The 20,020-nt window shown below is 33.6% G+C and overlaps 2 protein-coding genes across 3 annotated transcripts; both read left to right on the forward strand.

The window, feature by feature from the left end:
* Positions 1 to 4,570: 4,570 nt before the first annotated feature.
* Positions 4,571 to 7,505, forward strand: LOC118540679 (olfactory receptor 6C3). Of its 2 annotated transcripts, XM_078074113.1 has the most exons (2): positions 4,571 to 4,589; positions 6,583 to 7,505. In XM_078074113.1, exons 1-2 carry the CDS (start codon positions 4,571 to 4,573, stop codon positions 7,503 to 7,505), a joined length of 942 nt encoding a protein of 313 aa, XP_077930239.1. The 2 variants fall into 2 exon arrangements, with proteins under 2 accessions (XP_077930239.1, XP_035955845.1); XM_036099952.1 differs by lacking the exon at positions 4,571 to 4,589 and having other exon boundaries at positions 6,570 to 7,505.
* An 8,155-nt stretch (positions 7,506 to 15,660) lies between these two features.
* On the forward strand, positions 15,661 to 16,599 carry LOC118540678 (olfactory receptor 6C1-like). The gene has a single exon (XM_036099951.2). It carries the CDS (start codon positions 15,661 to 15,663, stop codon positions 16,597 to 16,599), a length of 939 nt encoding a protein of 312 aa, XP_035955844.1.
* The last annotated feature ends 3,421 nt before the right edge of the window (positions 16,600 to 20,020 follow it).

The raw sequence follows: 20,020 nt of genomic DNA on the forward strand, positions 1-20,020 counted from the left end.
TTTGGTTGCTCATCTCTGTCTGAAAAATAATGTCAAGGAAAACAAACTTCAAACTTAGTGTGGTTGTTTCCTTGTTGGAGTTTTCCTTTTCATGTCACACTGGACACTGCCCCCAGGATTTCCTTATGTCGATGTTTTATATGTTAGTAGTTTATGTATATTCCTATTCTGACAATTTTGATTCACTGAATTAATCCCCTTGAGTGAGTGGCAGAGAGTATAGACATAGTATTAAGTACTTGTACAAGTTAAATCTGTGTAGAAACCATGCCAAAGAATTTTAAAACACTTTTTGATATTTTTCTCTCTTTTATATATTTGGTTCTTTCTTACTCTCTACAGTTAAATAACTATATTCCCCGTGAGAAAAAAATGGGAAAGATAAGACAAAATGTCAATAATAGAATATATACTTGTTCAATGGCAAAGGAAGGCTATCAGAAATGCTGGCTCCTCTAGATGACAACGATGGAATTTGCTAATATTTTACTATTCCAGCCATTCTGTGTTTGCGAACCTCTATGAAAAGCAGAATTAAGTTAGGCATATAGAAGGTATTGAAAGTCTCTCAAACCTTATCATTGGTTCATTATTTAGCTCAACTTTTAATCACCTTAAATGGAATGTATTGGGGTTATAATTTGCAACTGTTTATATCAAAAAGTATAAAAATAGGATAGTATTTTTTTTATTATATCAATGTAGTCATTTGCAGTTAAAGAGAGAAAGTAACTATGTCTCTATCTGTGTGTTTCCAATAGGCTATGTGGTATTCTGTTTAAGAGAACAGACTTTAATTTCACATTATATTTGACACTTGCTAGCTATATGAATTTATGTAAGGTACATAGCTGCTCTGAGCCTCAGTTCTTCATTTGGGAGCAAAGATAAAGTCTACTAACTCTGTTATAAGAACTAAATGAGATAAATAAAAAGTCCTTAAATATCACTGAAATAAATAATGATTTTGTTAAACCACAACAACAGTGAACATCCTTCCCAAAGTTAGGAATTAATTCCAACTAAAAGAAAAGTAAAATAAATAAAACAGCTATTCGTATGTCCAAGTAAGTGCCACATAAATTATAGAGCATGAGGTTTTGACAGTTGATATTCAGCATAAACCCCTACATATATGTGTGTTACTATTTCTGAAAATACTATTAAATGTGATTTGGTGATCTCTTTTTTCCTTGATTTGTTTCTATATGCAATTGTATGAATTTCAAAAAACTGAATCTGCTTATCTTCATTGAAATGAAGAAATATAAAAAATTCAGATTGATTCAGGTAAATAGTCATCTAAAATAATTATGAAGAAGAGTAAAAGACAATTCCAAAAAAAACAATTCTTCCAACCACTCAGTGGGATCAACCTTGGAGATTTTGTCTCATGCAAGCAGAGGGAAAGTTTCACACAAGCTCTAGTTAATTTGTCAAGAATGAATAAGCAGTGCCCGAAGTGTATTCCAATGCAATTATGAAACTGAGCTAGATGTTGCCCATAACATTAATTAAATTATTTTCCTTTTCTCTAATATATTGTTAAGCATGAGTAACTTTACTAAACATTTTAATAAAGGAAAAAGAAACAGGGTAACATGATCAGAAAAGCAAATTGCTTTGGAGATACTCTCTGAACATATTTTTTAAATGACTTGTAATAAGGTTTAACTAAAGAATAGCTAAATCAGTAAATAAATAAGATTAAAAAACTAGACTTTCAAAATCAATGCATTACTAAGGGAGACTTCCACCCAGCAAAATGATATCTATCATTATTTTAAATTTTTTTTAATTTAAAACACCTGAAATGAAGTGGAACAGTCAAAAGGTCCCCTCTCAGATTGTCAAAGGAACAGAGCCTATGTACTTTTTTAAATAGAGTCCTTGTTCTAACCTCGAGCATCAATGAAATTTCCAATGACTAGTTTATCAGAAGATCACTGTTAATATTTACTTGATAGTAAAGATTTTAGAAGGGTAGGACATCAACATGTTTTAAAAACAAAAGCCCTGAAGATGTTTTCTGGCTTTCTTATTTAGCCACTGTTCAGTATTATTTTTTAATTTCAATTTTAAATGACTCAGTGAATCTGTCTCAGGAATCCTTAGAAGGCAAATCAGAATTAATTGTTTGAAAGGAGTGGAAGGAAATGTGTATCTTAGTAGCATAAGCCATTACACTGAACTGGAATAAATATAATTAAATATATATTTAGTCGGTGAGATAACCAAATGAAGCAGAATTATTCTGAGATCTTAAATGCTGTAATTGAATGGTATATCCAAGTGAAATTTAACCTAAGGGCAAAAAGAATAGCTTAAAAATTTTTTAATTGTTCCTAGGTAGGAATATCATGGATGGTATTGCTGTCACTGTTATTCTAATGCTGTTGTATGTGCAGTGTGAGGAAAAGAAGCAAATGAGGATTAATGTTATATTACAATCTTATCTAATTCTATTCATAGGGCTCTCATCATGAGATAAAGAAAATATAAATGTATAAAAGGTAAAGGGGGTTTCATAAAAATACTGTAGTCCCAAATTTGAATGATACATTGAAATTGCACTCATAGATATTTTACTTGAAAAAAAAAAAATATGTGTTTGCTGGTCCTGTCCACTGAAAATACCTAGAAAGGATGATCAAACTCATAGTATTTATCACAGCTAGTGCTCAGTTTCTTACCTTGATTCACCATTTCCTAACCAATGTAAGAAGGCTTCTTTGGAGAAATGACTCAGTCCAGTTCTAATACAGAAAAGTGTAGCATGAGCCTAGAAACCCTCGTCCTACAAGATGGGAAGGAAACAATCAAGAGGAAAAGTGTACAGTCCAAGAGAGAAGGGTCTACCCCAGGGCTAAAGTACTCCAAAGAGAGAGTGATGCCAATTTCAATCTCTTTTGAAATATTTATGTCAATCACTAATGTGACCTACAACAAATATATAATTTATAGAGCTATGTATTCCTAAAGATACCAACAAAAATATACTAGGGAACCAACTCTGACTACTGAATAAAAATAAAGTAGGCGTTCATCTGCGCTTTTTCGTATAAACTGTAACAATGAATAAGCAAATGGTAAACGACAGATTAAGAACATAACCATTTTGCAGCACGTAATGAATTAAAGGATCCAGCCATTGATCAACAATGGTAGCGAAGAATAAAAATAGAAGACAACTAAACATGTATCTCCTATTGAAAGTTGCAAAAAAATTCCCAAACTTAAATTTTTGCAAAAAAAGTTCCCAAACATAAACGTGGATTAAGCCCCTGAATCTAAACAACAATTACAGGAAATCATGGGAATGAGCATGCAGTCAAGTGAGCATTACTGCACACGTGCCCTCCATGAATATAAGAGAGTTTCTTATTGCCTATTAATTGGGCTTTTAGGGTAAAACCATGACACCATTTCATTCTTGCAACGAAACTGATCTACAAGACTACCATATTATATACTTAAAATTGCTGAGAGGGTAAATCTTAAATGTTCTCACTACAAAAAAGAAAGGGTAAATATATAAGTGATAGATGTGTTAACTAACCCTATCATGGTAATCATTTCACAATACACAAGTGTATAAAATCAATCTGCACTCATACCCCGATGATGTTATATCTCTTCAAATTTACACAATGTTATATGTCAATTATATCTCAATAAAGCTGAAAAAAATATAAATGAAGTGGACAAGGGTATCACTCCCTATAATATAGAGCCACATCAATCAAAATGTTCCTCTACTGAGTGTTCCTTTACTAGGTTAAATAAACACAGTATATACTGTCATAAATTTGAGTTTCTTCCATTTTTCTCCCCACTCTATTCTAATTCCCCTCTTCCAGTAAGTAATTTCCAAAAAATCTTGCATTCCAATTGTGATTTACTTCTGTATTGGTAACTATGTCATTATCTGATTATACAAACTGACAATTATATTTTTTATGTTAAATGTATATCTTGTTATTTTATTTAGATATATAACACTTATTTAATATTAACTAGTTATGATATAATATGTATTATTAGTTTATGTAATTATATAACAAATATTAGTTTATATAATTATATAACAAATTATATAACAAATAACAAATTACATAACAAAAAGCCTTATTTTAACTGATTACATGTAATATAATTTTTATTATCAAAATATTTGGGAAACATAAAGAATTACATTAAAAAATAATAATAGGGCGCCTGGGTGGCTCAGTTGGTTAAGCGACTGCCTTCGGCTCAGGTCATGATCCTGGAGTCCAGGGATCGAGTCCCACGTCGGGCTCCCTGCTCAGCAGGGAGTCTGCTTCTCTCTGACCCTCCCCCATCTCATGCTCTCTCTCTCTATCTCATTCTCTCTCTCAAATAAATAAATAAAATCTTTAAAAAATAATAATAATAATAATAATTCACTATCCAGAATTTCAAATAAACAAAATATTAGTATTTGGTGATATTTCTCATTAGAACATTAAAGATATGACAAATAAATATAAAGGCCAAGTTGAAAAATAAGATGGGCAAATTGACAATGCAATTAAATATTGCTATTGTAATGAGGGTTAAATTAACGTGTGTATTGGTATTTTTTTTAAATGTGACAATATGTGCTTTGTAATAGTTATTATTTAACTTAGAATTATGAAATAACCTTGCTTCTCAATGCTTCAACACCAACAAAGCTTAAGGGTAAATAACAAAAAGGATATATTTAGAAAAATTTATATTTCCAGATGATTAAATATAAATTAGATTGTGAGTTTATTTTTATAAGAAAGTAGGTTTCACAATAGTTTTTTATTACTCATAAAATATTAAGGAATTATGATTAATGGAAGTAATCATCTTGTAGAAGTCAACATTTTAGGTCCTCTGTGGGATACAAAGATGAACACAACCATTCTCAAGGGAGATTCACTATAGAGAAGAGTTAAAAGGCTACTGAGAAATGCAAGGATGGCTTCCAGAAATCCCTCATGGTCTATAATATAGCACAGATCGGGCCTGGACTTGGCCTTGTTCCCAGGAGATCAATGAACAACTTTCTTTTGAGGTCAAAACAAGTAGACTTAGAAAATTTCAGCTATAAGCCCAAGCAGAGGAAAGCCATTCTAGTTTAAGAATCTGCACTCATACCCCAATGATGTTATATCCCTCTCAGTCCTCTCTTTAAATAGTGCTTTCTTAAATTTTTAGATCAACATTATTGAATAGGACTATCATATTATTTCCACATTTTTTAAGGTTTCTGGCATTTCATTTTTATTTCCTGAACTGTTTTCCTTTGAGTCATCAAAGGAAATCTAATCTCATCAAATCGAATTTGATTAGAGTGAACTTTGCTGGAGCCTGGCAGAGAAGCGATGATTTGCATTTTATTCTTCACAGCACAAATTTGACTGTTTAAAATATAAACAAGGTAACTGTCATAAATTTAACAATCAAAATCGACAGCACAGGATATCCAGCACAGCCGGGAATTACCTGAATATGTTAGTACAAATAGACGACATTTTCTTGTATGTTTCTGAAATGTCCTTATGGATCACTATTCTCATATAAAAGATAAGTGTGAGGCAGAATTACAGGAGAATCAATTTTTTTTTTCATAAAGCTAATAGCTCAGAAAGAAGAATGTTCAAAAGGGAAATGCACTGGACAGCAATCTGGGTGACAGAGCTGCTAATATCTGAGGCAAGTAGTTACTTTCCCAATTTGTGCTTCAGTGTAAAATAAAAAAAAGATGCATGTCCCTTTAGGCTCAAAAATAAAAATATTTTTGTATGTACATTTCTAGCAAGTCACAGAAGATATCAAACATTAATGATTTTGATGGAATTACAAGAAAAAACAATAAGCGAGTAAATGAATATGTTCTCTATTAAAAAAATAATAAGGCTATTAACTCTCTCATACAGTAAATATATACATAATATACTACTATATAATATGTATATAACATTCTCATACTATTTTAAAACTACGCCCCAAATATTAATGTATAAAATAAAATTAATAAATAATTGATAGTAATTTATTTGCTAAGAAAATCATTAATTGATTTCTTATGTCATAAGATGTATAAAAGTTGTTACTTTAGCTGTCTTTCACTTTTACCTTGTGATGGAATCAAAAGCATTCATTTCTGTTTTTAGGTGGTGGTATAACTAGTAAATACTTAACAAAAGAAAGAAAAAGGCATATTTTTAAAATTTTTCAAACATTATGTAATGATTTACGTAAGTTGGACAAAGCAAGAAGTACTGACTTTATCATTTCTCAATAATGTGAGTTATTGTATGAAGATTAACAAACTTTTCCTGCTACATTTCAAATAAGAAAACTGGTAAATAAAGCAAAGCTCACAAATATGTACTACAACCAAATGCAAACAAGAGGATTAAAGGAAAATAAGATCAGCATGGACTATAGAATATATTTTAGAATTGTATCAATGATGGTGATATTGATCATCATGAATTACACCTTTCATGTCCTCCCTTTAATTCTCTTGCCACCTAAATACCTTTAAAAGAAGAAAAGGAGAGAGAGAAATGAACCACACAGCGATCACAAAGTTTGTCCTGCTAGGCCTTTCTGATGATCCCGATCTTCAGATTGTGATTTTCCTCTTCTTATTTATCACATACTTATTAAGCGTCACTGGAAACCTGACGATCATCATCCTAACCTTGGTGGACCCTCATCTACAGACACCAATGTATTTCTTCCTCCGAAACTTCTCTTTCTTAGAAATCTCATTTACAACTGTGTGTATTCCTAGATTTCTGGGGGCAATTATCACCAGGGATAAGACTATTGCCTATAACAACTGTGCAGCCCAACTCTTTTTCTTTATTTTCCTGGGGGTGACAGAATTTTACATTCTAACTGCCATGTCTTATGACCGCTACGTTGCCATCTGCAAGCCCCTTCATTACACCACCATCATGAACAGGAAGCTCTGCACCCTGCTTGTGCTCTGCGCGTGGCTGGGTGGGTTCCTGACCATTTTCCCACCCCTTACGCTTCTGCTCCAGCTGGATTACTGTGCTTCCAATGTCATCGATCACTTTGCATGTGACTATTTTCCCCTTCTACAACTGTCGTGTTCAGATACATGGCTCCTAGAAGTAATTGGCTTTTACTTTGCTTTGGTTGCTTTGCTATTCACTTTGGCATTGGTGATTTTATCTTATATGTATATTATCAGAACGATTTTGAGAATCCCATCTGCCTGTCAGAGAAAAAAGGCTTTCTCCACATGTTCCTCTCATATGATTGTCATTTCCATTTCTTATGGAAGCTGTATATTTATGTATGCTAATCCCTCTGCAAAAGAAAGGGCATCATTGACAAAAGGAGTAGCTATTCTCAATACCTCTGTTGCCCCCATGCTCAACCCCTTCATTTACACTCTGAGAAACCAGCAAGTAAAACAAGCCTTCAAAGATGTGGTCCATAAAGTAGTATTTTCTTCAAGTAAATGAAATATTTCTTCCGGGGGAAAAAAAAAGGACACTCTAAAGAGTAAAATCCTGAAATTCCTAAATATTTATATCGGTATGCTTCTTCTTATAGTCTCTTATATGCCACATTATAGTTAATTAAATATTTTCCATGCTCATTTCTTCCAATTCTATACCCAAGTTTCTCCAATGCATTGTTAACTGACTTATTTTAAAATGTGGTAAACTTTATTTCTCCTGCAAAATTTTGTGGGAATGAAAGGTATTTCTATAAGACATACTCTATAGCACAATGTGGAAAATACATTTAATTCTGATAATAAATTCCCTAAAAGATAGTTTCAAAATTAGTGTGTGATTTCTTGTGTGTTTTCAAAAGGTTCATTGGTGACCTCTTAACATTTTAAAAATCTACACTTCCTATACCATTGTATATTAAATTCAGTTCTTAGAAATAATAAGTAGTTGCGATTTGCACTTTAAATGTAGAGCTTTATATTTTGTGAAATTTAGTGCATATTACAAGGTAAATATTGATCATGATACTGAGTACTATTTATAGAATTTCCATGTTCTCTATCATTTTTTTAAAAATATTTATATTTGGGGTGCCTGGGTGACTCAGTCAGTTAAGCGTCTGCCTTCGGTTCAGGTCATGATCCCAGGTCCTGGGATCAAGTCCCGCATCGGGTTCCCTGCTCAGCAGAGAGCCTGCTTATCCCTCTCCGTCTGACTACCGCTCTGCCTACTTGTGCTCTCTCTCTCTGTCACTCTCTCTGTCAAATAAATAAATCTTTAAAAAATATATTTATACTTGTTAAAGATTTGAAACAAATACAATAAAACTAAAATACATGCCACTTTCCTGATTCATTGAGCATCTTATTACAGTTATTTTGAATAATTTGTCAGATGTGCCTATATTTCTCTAGACTGCTAAGGAGGATTTTGTTTCTTGATTGGAGCATTTTTCTCTGTTTCTTCATGTTCCTAGTACCTTTTGCTGATAGGTACACATTTGAAAAAACAACCGTCTCTCACAATCTTGTAAACCTGGATTTGTGCAGAGGAAGACCATCACCCTTCAGTCCAGCTTCAGTCCACAAAATTTTGGGGGCCTCTCAAACCTTTTCCAAGGATGTGTCTTCTCAGACTTCCATGGGGATATTCCCAATTAGAAGATTTTGCCCATTTTCTTATTTTGATGGAGTTTGTAATCTCTTGCTCGCTCTGTTTCTGTCTGTGTTAACTCAGGTCCTTCAGGTAACATCTTGCCATCCAGATCCTTTTTGTTCTCAGTAGCCCACAATCACCTAGAATATGTCAAGTGCCTTAAGATAACAAACAAATGTTTTTATTTTACCTTCACTATTCCTTCTGTAATGCTCTTCCTTACTTTATGTAGATCTGACTTTGTGAACTACATTATTTTCCTTCTTTTTAAAGCATTTCTTTTAACAATTCCTTCAAGCCTTGACACTGACAACACATACATTTAATTTCTGTTTGTCCAAAGAATTCTTTATTTCCTCCAGGATTGTTTTCGTTGGTGGTGATGGTGGTGTTTGGTTTTTTGTTTGTTTGCTTGGGTTTTTTTGGATTGTAACTGTGCTTATCTTTCCCTTCTGTTCTTGTATTCCATCTACTTAATCCACTAGAGCCCTTATCATATTAGTCACAGTTGTTTCAGATTTCCAGTCTTATCATTCTAACACCTCTGCCATGTCTGGTTCTAAATCATTCTCTGCCTCTTCAAAAAAAATGTTTTGCCTTTGTTTTGCTTGTACTGTTTTCTTGACACCCAGACAGGATGCACTGGGTAAGAAGAACAGAGCAAGTAGACCTTTAGAAATGTGATGGTCAGGCATAGGGAGAGGGAAGCTTTCTATAGTCCTATGGTCAGGGCTCAGTCTCTTAGTGAGCCGAGGCCTCTGGGCTGTGAACTTCATATATGTTTCTCAGCTTTTTATCCCCAGTTAAGTAGAACAGGAGGGTTAGAGTGGGCTGGAGTTGGGTATTTCCCTTCTCCCACATGGAAGGCTAGAGGATAGTCTAGCTGGGTATTGCCTTGTCCGGGGTCAGTTAAGCTCTATAGTGTCCCAGCAGATTAGGCTCTGGTCAGCTATATTTCTGTGAGGGCTGGCTCTCTTAAGAACACAGCACTCCCATGGATTTCAAAATGGTCCCTTTCCTCTTCCCCTGAAGCACGAGGTGATTTTTCTGACATTGCCCGTCTGAATCTGGTTGAGCTCTTGGAAGTAAATCTCACAATACGGTGGAGGTCTCATATATCTTGGTCCCCCCAGAGCTTTTAATTCTGTGAGTTTCCTCACTGAGCCTCCACAAATAGTCAGTTATACTTCAGGTTTTCCTACTCTAGCACTGGACCCCATGGCAGTTTCTGCTCATGAGCCTCTGCTCCCTGAAACCTTCACTTCTTGGGTTTATCTGTCTGATTTTCAATCTTGAGGGCAGTGATTTGCCTGCTCTAAGGATCTAAAACAAGGCTGTTCATCTTTTTTCTTATTGTTAGACCCAAGTGGTGACTTGCGACCTCTTATATGAAGAACTGCAAATTGAAGGTGTCATATGTCTTAGAACACATTATTTTTCTGTTTAATCTCACATTTCTATATGTTCGTTGCATTAACATTGATCTGTCTCAAGCTACTCCTTCTTACAGAAACAGAGAGTTCCACATATTATATTTTATTTAATTTGTTAAAAATTTGCATTGTTAAACCCATTTTAGGAATGAAGAAAGAAAGGCCTTTAACAATTTTCTAATCTGACAACGTGAATAGATAACAAAGCTTGAATTTGAACCTATCTCTCTTGGATCTAAAACTCCATTAAAAAAAATCCTTGTGGTATACTGCCTCCCATTGATATTCTTGTATATTATAGGCACTTATATATCAAACTAAAAATTTTTTTGGATGTTTTAAGCCCTGAAAGTAACAAACTTATGCATATATGAAAATTTTAATAGAAATCAAAGATATCTGTTAAAATAGCTCTTTTTATAGATATGCTGGTTATACTGATTAGCTGTGATATGAACAATTAGATCATCACCCTCAAATTACTTTGATCACATAATTTATTAAATACTGTGGTTGAATCAGAATAATTTAGAATATTTAACAAACAAAGAATCACCATTTTGGGGCAGCTTTTGGTGAACATGTGACTTAACAGAAAAGTCAGAAAAAGTTGAAAGTACACTTTTGTATAATTTCATATTCAAAAAATGACTGAAAAATAATGGATCAATAGTCTATATTACTTGGTATAATGGAGTAAATTTGCTGATTAAAAAATGGCTTTGTGTACTAAAAAAGGTCTGAACTGAGAGACAGGTTACTTTATTTATAACTTTCAGCATATTTTCTCTCATTTGCTTGACCTTGATTTTTTGTAATCGTGTAGCAATGGAAATCTTATCTATTTTGATTCCATTTTATCCACAGTCTTTGTATACTAGTTAAAGATAACAGATCCTCAAAAGATATTTGTTGAAGGAAAAAAATAGTGATTGATTCAACAGACTGCTTTTTTTGTCATTTCTAAAATGAAACAGAAAGAAATCAGAATTGTAAAATCCTGCCAAGTTCCTAGAATTTATGTTTCCATTAATTATGGGGTTAAACCTAGCACATCTTTCAAATGGAAAGGGGACTTTCTGGGTAGTAGATGCTTCTCCAGAATTAACACCATTAGTATGATAGGAGAATGACTTCAAGTGATTCTTGGAAAAGATTGAATAGTTCAATGAATATTTAATCCATAGTTTTTCTTGCCTTTCAATGGGAAATCACTGAGCACTGAGCTCTATCCCATTCTTTTTATTGTTCTATATTCAGTGTTTCTGAATAACTTATTTGATACCTACCAGCTTGGAGAGCCACTTTTATGGAGACATTTTAGTATATGATAAAAATGTAATGTTTTCATATAAGATTAAATTGTCCCAGTATTTTACTCAGCAAAAGAGGAAGTGGGAGCCTCTATTCTTGAGAGAAATCCTGACAGGAAATTCAGGAAACCTCTCCCAAAAGCTTTGTATATTTAGTTATTTTCTCATTTAGATCATATGCAAAATATTCCATATGCTTCTGGCTTACTTCTTATGCCCTTTCTATCTCTTTGGGCATTATCCCAAAAGTTTCTCATTCCAAATTTGGTGCAACTGTGGATAACACTTATAATCCTTAGTGTATTTTCCTCTAGGCCCTTGTTGGTACATTTGATTCACTGGAGTATTTGCTGTGAGACATGGGCATGTATGGTAAATAAAACATATGCCTTATGCAGGGGAAAATCCATATAGAATCTTTGTCCAGAAAGGCCCAAAGTAACTCCAAATCTAACTTCTCTTCACTATTTTGGCTCCCATAGCTGCAAAGGAAAATGTGTAAAAGAATATTAGCTACAGAAATAAAGTAACTCCAATGTATTGGGAAAGACTGATTTTAAAAATACTGAATCTCTTCACCTAAAACTGAAATAGTTGTCAATTTGCTTTTTTTTATCATCTCAACCAGCTGATGCAGTCATTTGTGTGACAAATAGAGGTAAGATTGTAAAGTTGAAGCCAATGAAAAATCTTAGCACTCATTAATGCTTAACTCAACTTTTCATCGGAATACATAGAATAATCTGGGTTTGTTATGTTATCTGTATTTATCAAGGATTATGAAAAATGAGCATGTTACATTTCCTGTTTGTCATAATAATTTATTCCTCTATTAATTTTCAGAAAATTATTGTCTCTGAATTTGATCTTCCTCATTGAATACAGGTTTAATAAGTAGTACATGCTCTGGTTTCAGGCAGAAAGAGTTAGGAATTCCAATTCTACTATGAACTAACTTATGATGTCTGATCTAGTTTATGATAATCTCTTTCATTGTCAGTTTCTTCATATTAACATAGATAACTCATACCTAGTAAATGAGATAAGTGCATACAGTCTTTCTTTGTCTCTTAAATGAGTACCCTCAAAAATGGTTTTTGGTGCTTAATTTAAAGTGGGGCTGTATTCCTCAAACGTGTTCATTGATTTTATTGGGGGAAAATAAAATGAATAAAGATAATAAAAACCACTGTCTGGGAGTACATTTTATACAAATTTTGTATAATTTAATTTTACTTTTTTTTTAATTAACACTCATGATTATTCCATGAAATATTATTCCCATTTTTTAAATGAAAGAAAAGCTAAAATTCAGAGACATTAAGTAACTTGTCCAAAGTCACAATACTATAATGTGACTGAGTTGCATTTTTAATCCATTTCTCTTTGAAAGCAAAGCCCACAAGTTGCCCCAATATCATTCATTATAAATAAATATTAAGTCCTGATGTCATATGTTTTTTAAGAATTCCTTTCCTTTTTAAGTTAAAAATTATCCTCAAATATAGATACCTAATTAACAAACTGAGATAATCAGGATATAAGTAGAATATCTCTATGAAAACCTACAGATTTTGAGAGTAATTTACATGATTACTGCTTTTCCTTCATTATTCCTGTTCTTACTGGTTGGTGCTTTGATCTGACTTGGAATTCAAACTCCCCCTTTTTATTAGGAAAAAAACAAGGTAATTTTTTTTTCCAGGGACTCAGGGAAACAAGATTCTGAACCAATTTTAGAAACACTCTGAGGCATTACTAAAGTAATATCTGAAAAAAAAACCTAAATTGGTTCTTCATGAGATTTTTTTGTATTCAGTCACCATGAAGTTCTTGCATGACATTAGTTGTCAACAAACATAGTCAGGAATGGAGTGAATCATTCCAGAAAAAAAATTAGTGGCTGTTACAAAACCGAACTGTTACTCAAAATATCACATTAAACCAATATTCTGTTCTGTTCTCTTCTTTGACAAATTAGCCTAACATATAAACCTAGAAACCAAGAAAAAGAGTGTCAAGTGAGAGAGAAAGATAGAGAATTGGAAAACTGTGTACTAATTTATGGGTGCAAATTTCCTCGAATATATGTGTTCACAACTTTCTTTAAGGAGTTTTAACTTAAGAAGAGAGAATTTAGCACACAGAATTAAAGAATTCTCTCTCTTTAAATTAGGAAGAGAGAATGCAGAATGATAATATTAGTTTCCAATTATATTGTTGAACCATGGGGCTTTTTACTACTTCTTTTAATTATTACAAAAATAAGGAAAACAATCTCTTCATCTTTAGTAGGCCTCTAAAAATTGTTGTTTCTTTAAATTAGACAATCTGGGGAATGATATTGTTCTTTTTTCAAAATTCATATGGAATGGCAGAAGTGTCCTAAAAATCATTTCCAGTTATTTTATTTAACACAATAGTAAGTACCTCTTTATAGAATATGTTAATTTTTACTTTCAATGAATGACACACGTGATTCAACAATTAGATATCCAGGACAGAGTAGAATTCATCGAAAAGAAAGGGACAAATGGGACTACAAAACTTGTGAACATAAGTTACGTGTGACTAGGTAAAAGAAACATGGATAAATAGTTAGGAAGGAAAGCTTGAAATGATGTTTTAGAGTCTTGGATATATTTTTCATCACTCTACCAAAAACATCACAGAAATAATTTACAGATCAAAGAGTGTACACACAGTGTTAATTATAGAGGATTGTTCATTGAGAACAATGACTTTTATGATTGAAATATCCATCATACACTTGAATTGCCATAAGTTTGTTTACAAAATATGTCATTGTGATGTCTGTTTCTCTTGTAAGTGTTCTTCAGCCTGTTTCCTCCAGTCCCTGAGAAATAGCAAAAGAGATGTTCATTTCTTGTGACTCTCACATGCTTTCCCAGTAGGCACTATCCATCTCAGCTGGAATTTGCCTTAAATAATCAACAGCAATATTTGTTGCTAAACAGTGAAGTGAAAAGAGAACTCAGGCAAGTAAGGGAAAAAAAGAGCAAGAAATTTCACAGTATTATGATGCATTATATACCAATAATCAACAATTCTACATCTTGAAACTAAATATCCTATTGCAAAACTTCTCTCATGACACTAAATTGAACACTTTACCATTTAATGAGAATGCACAGAATGAGGGATATGATAATGGACTGGTTTGATTTATTGAGGAAAATTCAGCTTCACTTTAAAATACATTATATTATTATTGTTATTATTATTCAGGAAAAAATATAAAGGGATTTCATGTGCTGTTTCATCATATACTCCAAGGTGTTGACAAAATAAAGCTTCTATAACTGAATGCTCATGTAGATAAAAGGAAAAATATAAAACTATAATATGGGATTGAAAGCAGAATTCATATATAAAGAGTAATACTAACAACATTTAGATAGAAGAAACTCTGAAGGAAAAAATGTTCGGTAAAATAATTTTAGATACAAATACATTGGTTTCCTTAGCCCATGAATATGTAGATGCAGTCTACTAAATTTCTACCCTGCCTTCTCTCAACTCTGTACTCTTTAAAGTCTGAGGACATTGTGTCAAAGAATTCATTAACTGTGGCTTCAGGTGAGGCATAGGAGGTTGGAAAAGAAGAATGTGAACCAGAGAGAAAACTTGGGAATTTTGTCATAATGTTGAAAATTGAACTTCAGTGACTCAAATTTTGGTCACATCCCCATTTAAGTGACCTTTCTCCAAACACATCATCTTTTCTATGTTATACTACTAAGGAATAATACAGGGAATTATGTGACAGAATGAGGAAATGAGACAATTTCTAGTTGGAAGAAGGACAAAGATTTTCCCAATGGGAAGGGAACCCTTCAGGGAATTACTCTTAAGAGTCAACAGGCAGCATTTCTATTCCAGTTATCAAACATTCAGAAAAACCTAGGTTAAAATTCCTGTTCTTCTCATTGAGGGTACGTAATGTGGATAAGATTTTTAAAAATATTTTTAGATTCAGTTCCCAATCTGAGAAATGAGGATTTTATGAAGAAACATTCTATGTAAAACACAGAGTGTGGCACATGGTAAAAACTTACTTTAAACATGTTACCTACTTTTATTAAGTTGTCTTAAAGATCTCGCAAATTAATTAAATTAAATTAAATTAAATTAGTTTACTTCCAGAGATAAATTCCAGCACTACCCATATGTAATCCCCTTTCTCTAATCCTTCCGTTTGTGTTTTCTCCTCTAGTTTACACAAGAGAAAAAAAAATGAGAAACCACACAGAACTAACAGAGTTTATCCTCCTGGGATTGTCAGATGACCCACAGCTTCAGGGGGTCATCTTTGTCTTTCTGCTCATCACCTACATGCTCAGCATCACTGGGAATCTGACCATTATCACCCTTACCCTGCTGGATTCCCACCTCCAGACCCCCATGTATTTCTTCCTCAGAAATTTCTCCTTGCTAGAGGTTTCATTCACAACTGTCAGCATACCCAAGTTCCTGGGCACCCTGATTACAGGCGATAAAACCATTTCCTTTAATGATTGTATGGTTCAGTTATTTTTTTTCATTCTGTTGGGAGTCACTGAATTTTACCTCCTGGCTGCCATGTCCTATGACCGTTACATTGCCATCTGCAAACCTCTGCATTACATGACCATCATGAATCCCAGAGTCTGCACACTCCTTGTCTTTGCTTCTTGGTTGGCTTCATTCTTAATCATATTCCCATTACTCATGCTGTTCATACAGCTTGATTACTGTAAGTCCAATGTTATAGACCATTTCACGTGTGATTATTTTCCCCTGCTGCAACTTTCTTGCTCAGACACAAAATTCCTAGAGACAATGGGTTTTTCCTGTGCTGTGTTTACTTTAATGTTCACTTTGGCATTAATAATCCTGTCCTACATATATATCATCAGAACAATTTTGAGGATTCCTTCTGCTAGTCGGAGGACAAAGGCCTTTTCCACCTGTTCATCCCACATGATTGTCATCTCCATCTCCTATGGCAGCTGCATTTTCATGTACATTAATCCAGCAGCAAAAGACAGAGTGTCTCTGAGCAAGGGAGTTGCTGTGCTAAACACCTCAGTAGCCCCCATGCTGAACCCCTTTATCTACAGCTTAAGGAACCAGCAAGTCAAGCGAGCCTTCATGGACAGGGCAAGGAAGATTGTATTTTTCTCAAGCAAATGAAAAAATAAAAGTGTTGTCATAAATTAGAGGCATAATGAAGAACAAGTAAACAAAAACCAGGGCCCCTCGAAAGTCTATGAATATCCACATAGTCTCACTAGAGTTTTATTTCATTGCTTATATTTTTATTGCCAGCAGTATACTGAGGATATTTGAATATATATATATTTCTTCCATTTAAATTCCAATCCCTTTCTCATGCATTTCCCTTCCTTTAGCTAGTCTTTCCACTCTGTAACTATGAGACTGACCTCATTTCCTTCTTTTAAATATTTTTAAATTCCAATTTTTCCACAATGATTCTTATAAAATTAAGAGACAGAAAAAGAACAAAAGCATAAGAGAGAAACTGTTTTATGACTTCATCAGGAAACACACTTTCTAGAAATTCAGAAAATATTAAGTCATGTTTAACATTTTTAATTTACTATACAAAGACCATAAATATAGTCATGGCTAAGAGTTATAACACTCTTACTTTTTCCGGCAATTTTGATATAATAGCTTACACATACAATTCACTTCAGTGCAAATGATGCAAAACCTTATTTGTTTCATAATATACTTTGTTCATTGAAAAATCATTTTAACAAAAATCAGTTACAAGCTCGCCATCATTGCGTTTATTCACTACTATACTGGAGGTTCTATCCAGGGCACTAGCAGAACAAACACAAATACATTTAGGAGCATTGGAAAGGAAGAAACAAGTAAGTCTTTCTTTACAAATAACGTGATTTTCCTGCTAAGGCCTTAGTGCATTTACACTAGGTGGTTCTTAAACCAGATACACTCCTCTCCCAGATATCCACATGTCACCTCAATAAGGCCTCCCCCGATGACACTACATAAAATTATGGTAGCTCCACACTTCCAAGGTTTTTCAGTTTTCTCTTCCTTTACAAAATAGTTATTAATTTATAAAAGACCTTATAGTTTACAAATCAATCATGCTTATTGCTCATTGTCTGTATTCTCTAGCATCCCTCACCCCAGGAGAGCAGGGATCTCTGTCTCCTCTGCCCACAAATGCTGTGGTCCCAGCAGCAGGGTACAGGGCCTGCCTATACACTTCCCAAGAGCCAGCTGTGCTTGTGTCTTCTCAATTCTGCATTCAGAAAGCCCACATCTGTAGCTTGCAACCTGCCATGGGAGGGACTTCCCATCTTAGAACAGGATCAACTCTACAGAGCAGCCCTCACCTCCACCCCGAGAGGCAGTTGTTAGACATTGACCAGAAGTCACTATCCTCCTCATTTAGAACCTGCATCTGCCATGTAGTGGGTATTCGATAAATATTTTTTGAATAAATAAATACGCTTGAATAATTTAGAATGGTTCCAGTGTCCTAGCAATCAGAGCACTGACTAAATATTTTACCCAACTTAAACACATATAATAAGGTACATAACACTGAGTTAGCTTTTAAAACAGTGTTCAGATAAAATGTGCATTTTATCATAACTAGACATTTTGTATGAAAAAGAAATAACTAATTGAATATTTTCTAAGGCATTTGGTGTTCATTTTCCTCTTTTATTTTACATTAGGCCTTTTGACAACTATGTAAAACTCAATTTATTTGATGTGTATTGATTTTCGTGAAGTTAATGAGAACACTTCTTACTAAGGTTTGCATATGGAGCTTTCTAATGGTGAGAATTCCCATGATGCAAACCCTTATTTTTTTTTCACACAAAAAAATTCTTATAACTATTTGGGTTACACCTCGTAAAATATGAGGTCCAGCATCATCTGTCAGTCAATACACTTTGGGAGATTAAAAATTCAACTAAGAGAAAAATAGCTCAATTGAATGATGGTAGTCAGTTAATGGGAAGCCAACCAGACATCTTGTGGAGGGGCTTACTTATAAAGGATGATAATATATCACTGAAAATAATTAGTAATACATACTGGAATTATTCGGTAATCTGATGCCAGTTCAGGTCTTAGAGAAAGTCTTAAAACATTTGGATCCCTTAACCATTTGATTTAACAACTTTTATTTTTTGATTTTGAACATGTTACAGCAAACCATTATTTGTAATTAAAATCCATCCTCCACTCTCTGAGGAGAGGAAAACCTGGTAGCTTGAACGATGTTTCATTGACCTACAATATAGTCACTCATCAACCTCAGAATACATGGAGGTAATTGACACATTATTAAAAGGCAGATGTCCTACTAGCTTGTGGATAGGAAGGTAACAAGTGTAATCAGTGTTCATTAAAAGTAAATTATTAGGAGGCCTAAAGAAAAGCTAGAGAGCAATTTGGAACTAGGAATAAAACAGTAAAGGTAGAAAGTTAGAGAGTGAGAGAGTGCTCAAGGAGGAAAGAGAGAGACAATCCAGCATCTAGGAATTTGAGAAAAGATATGAAGAAGAAACATGTCTAATAGGATATTTCATGAAGTGCAGTGCTTTGTGAGATAGAAATTTATTTCCTTTTCCTGTAAGTCACTAAAGATTGCGTTGCTCACAAATACACAAGTGGTGGACACCAGACACTTTAACTTCTTTCTGCTTCAGACTCTTTCTTTACCTGAATAATAATAGCACTGACCTCAGAGGGCTTGTATTGTCTGCTTATTTGAAAAATGAGATAATTTTATGGTCAGTGCCTGGTAATCAATAAAAGCTCTGAATAAAATATGAAAAGACTCACTATTTGGATACAAAAATAAAGGCAAAGGAATAGAATTTTCATAAGTAGAAAATGAGTTTCACTATCTTTACTGAAATATCTTGAATAAACATTTTCAATGCCTATTTCAATGTATATCAGTTATAAATTCAATACATCTTAGTGTTTATGTATTGTCCTCTTTGTGAGCTAGTGGTTCATTCATCCTTTCCCACTTCTTCTTTTTGTCTTACTTTCAAATACTCTCATCTTTCAATCATAATCAATCTGCACTAAAAAAATTAATAATAGAGAACTGAGGTCCAGAGACAACGAAGGACCTTCCTAGTGTTCAGAGGTCTCTTCTGATTTGTTTAGTGTATATTTTTCTGGGGTTGTTGTTACCCTGTTAGCATTTTGTTCTCTCATTCATCTATTCTCCTCTGGACAAAATGACGAGAAGGAAAAAATCACCTCAAAAAAAAGAACAAGAGGCAGTACCGACTGCCAGGGACCTAATCAATACGGACATTAGTGAGATCTCAGAACTAGAGTTCAGAATGATGATTTTAAAGATACTAGCTGGGCTTGAAAAAAGCATGGAAGATATTAAAGAAACCCTCTCTGGAGAAATAAAAAGACTAAAATCTAATCAAGTCAAACTCAAAAAGGCTATTAATGAGGTGCAATAAAAAATGGAGGCTCTAACTGCTAGGATAAATGAGGCAGAAGAGAGAATTAGCAATATAGAAGACCAAATGATGGAAAATAAAGAAGCTGAGAAAAAGAGAAA

Source organism: Halichoerus grypus, chromosome 6, assembly GCF_964656455.1.
Source record: "Halichoerus grypus chromosome 6, mHalGry1.hap1.1, whole genome shotgun sequence".
Classification (NCBI taxonomy): domain Eukaryota; kingdom Metazoa; phylum Chordata; class Mammalia; order Carnivora; family Phocidae; genus Halichoerus; species Halichoerus grypus.

Bases quoted from the DNA above. Each gene is read 5' to 3' on its own strand.
- LOC118540678 (XM_036099951.2), top strand. From the start codon at position 15,661: ATGAGAAACCACACAGAACTAACAGAGTTTATCCTCCTGGGATTGTCA.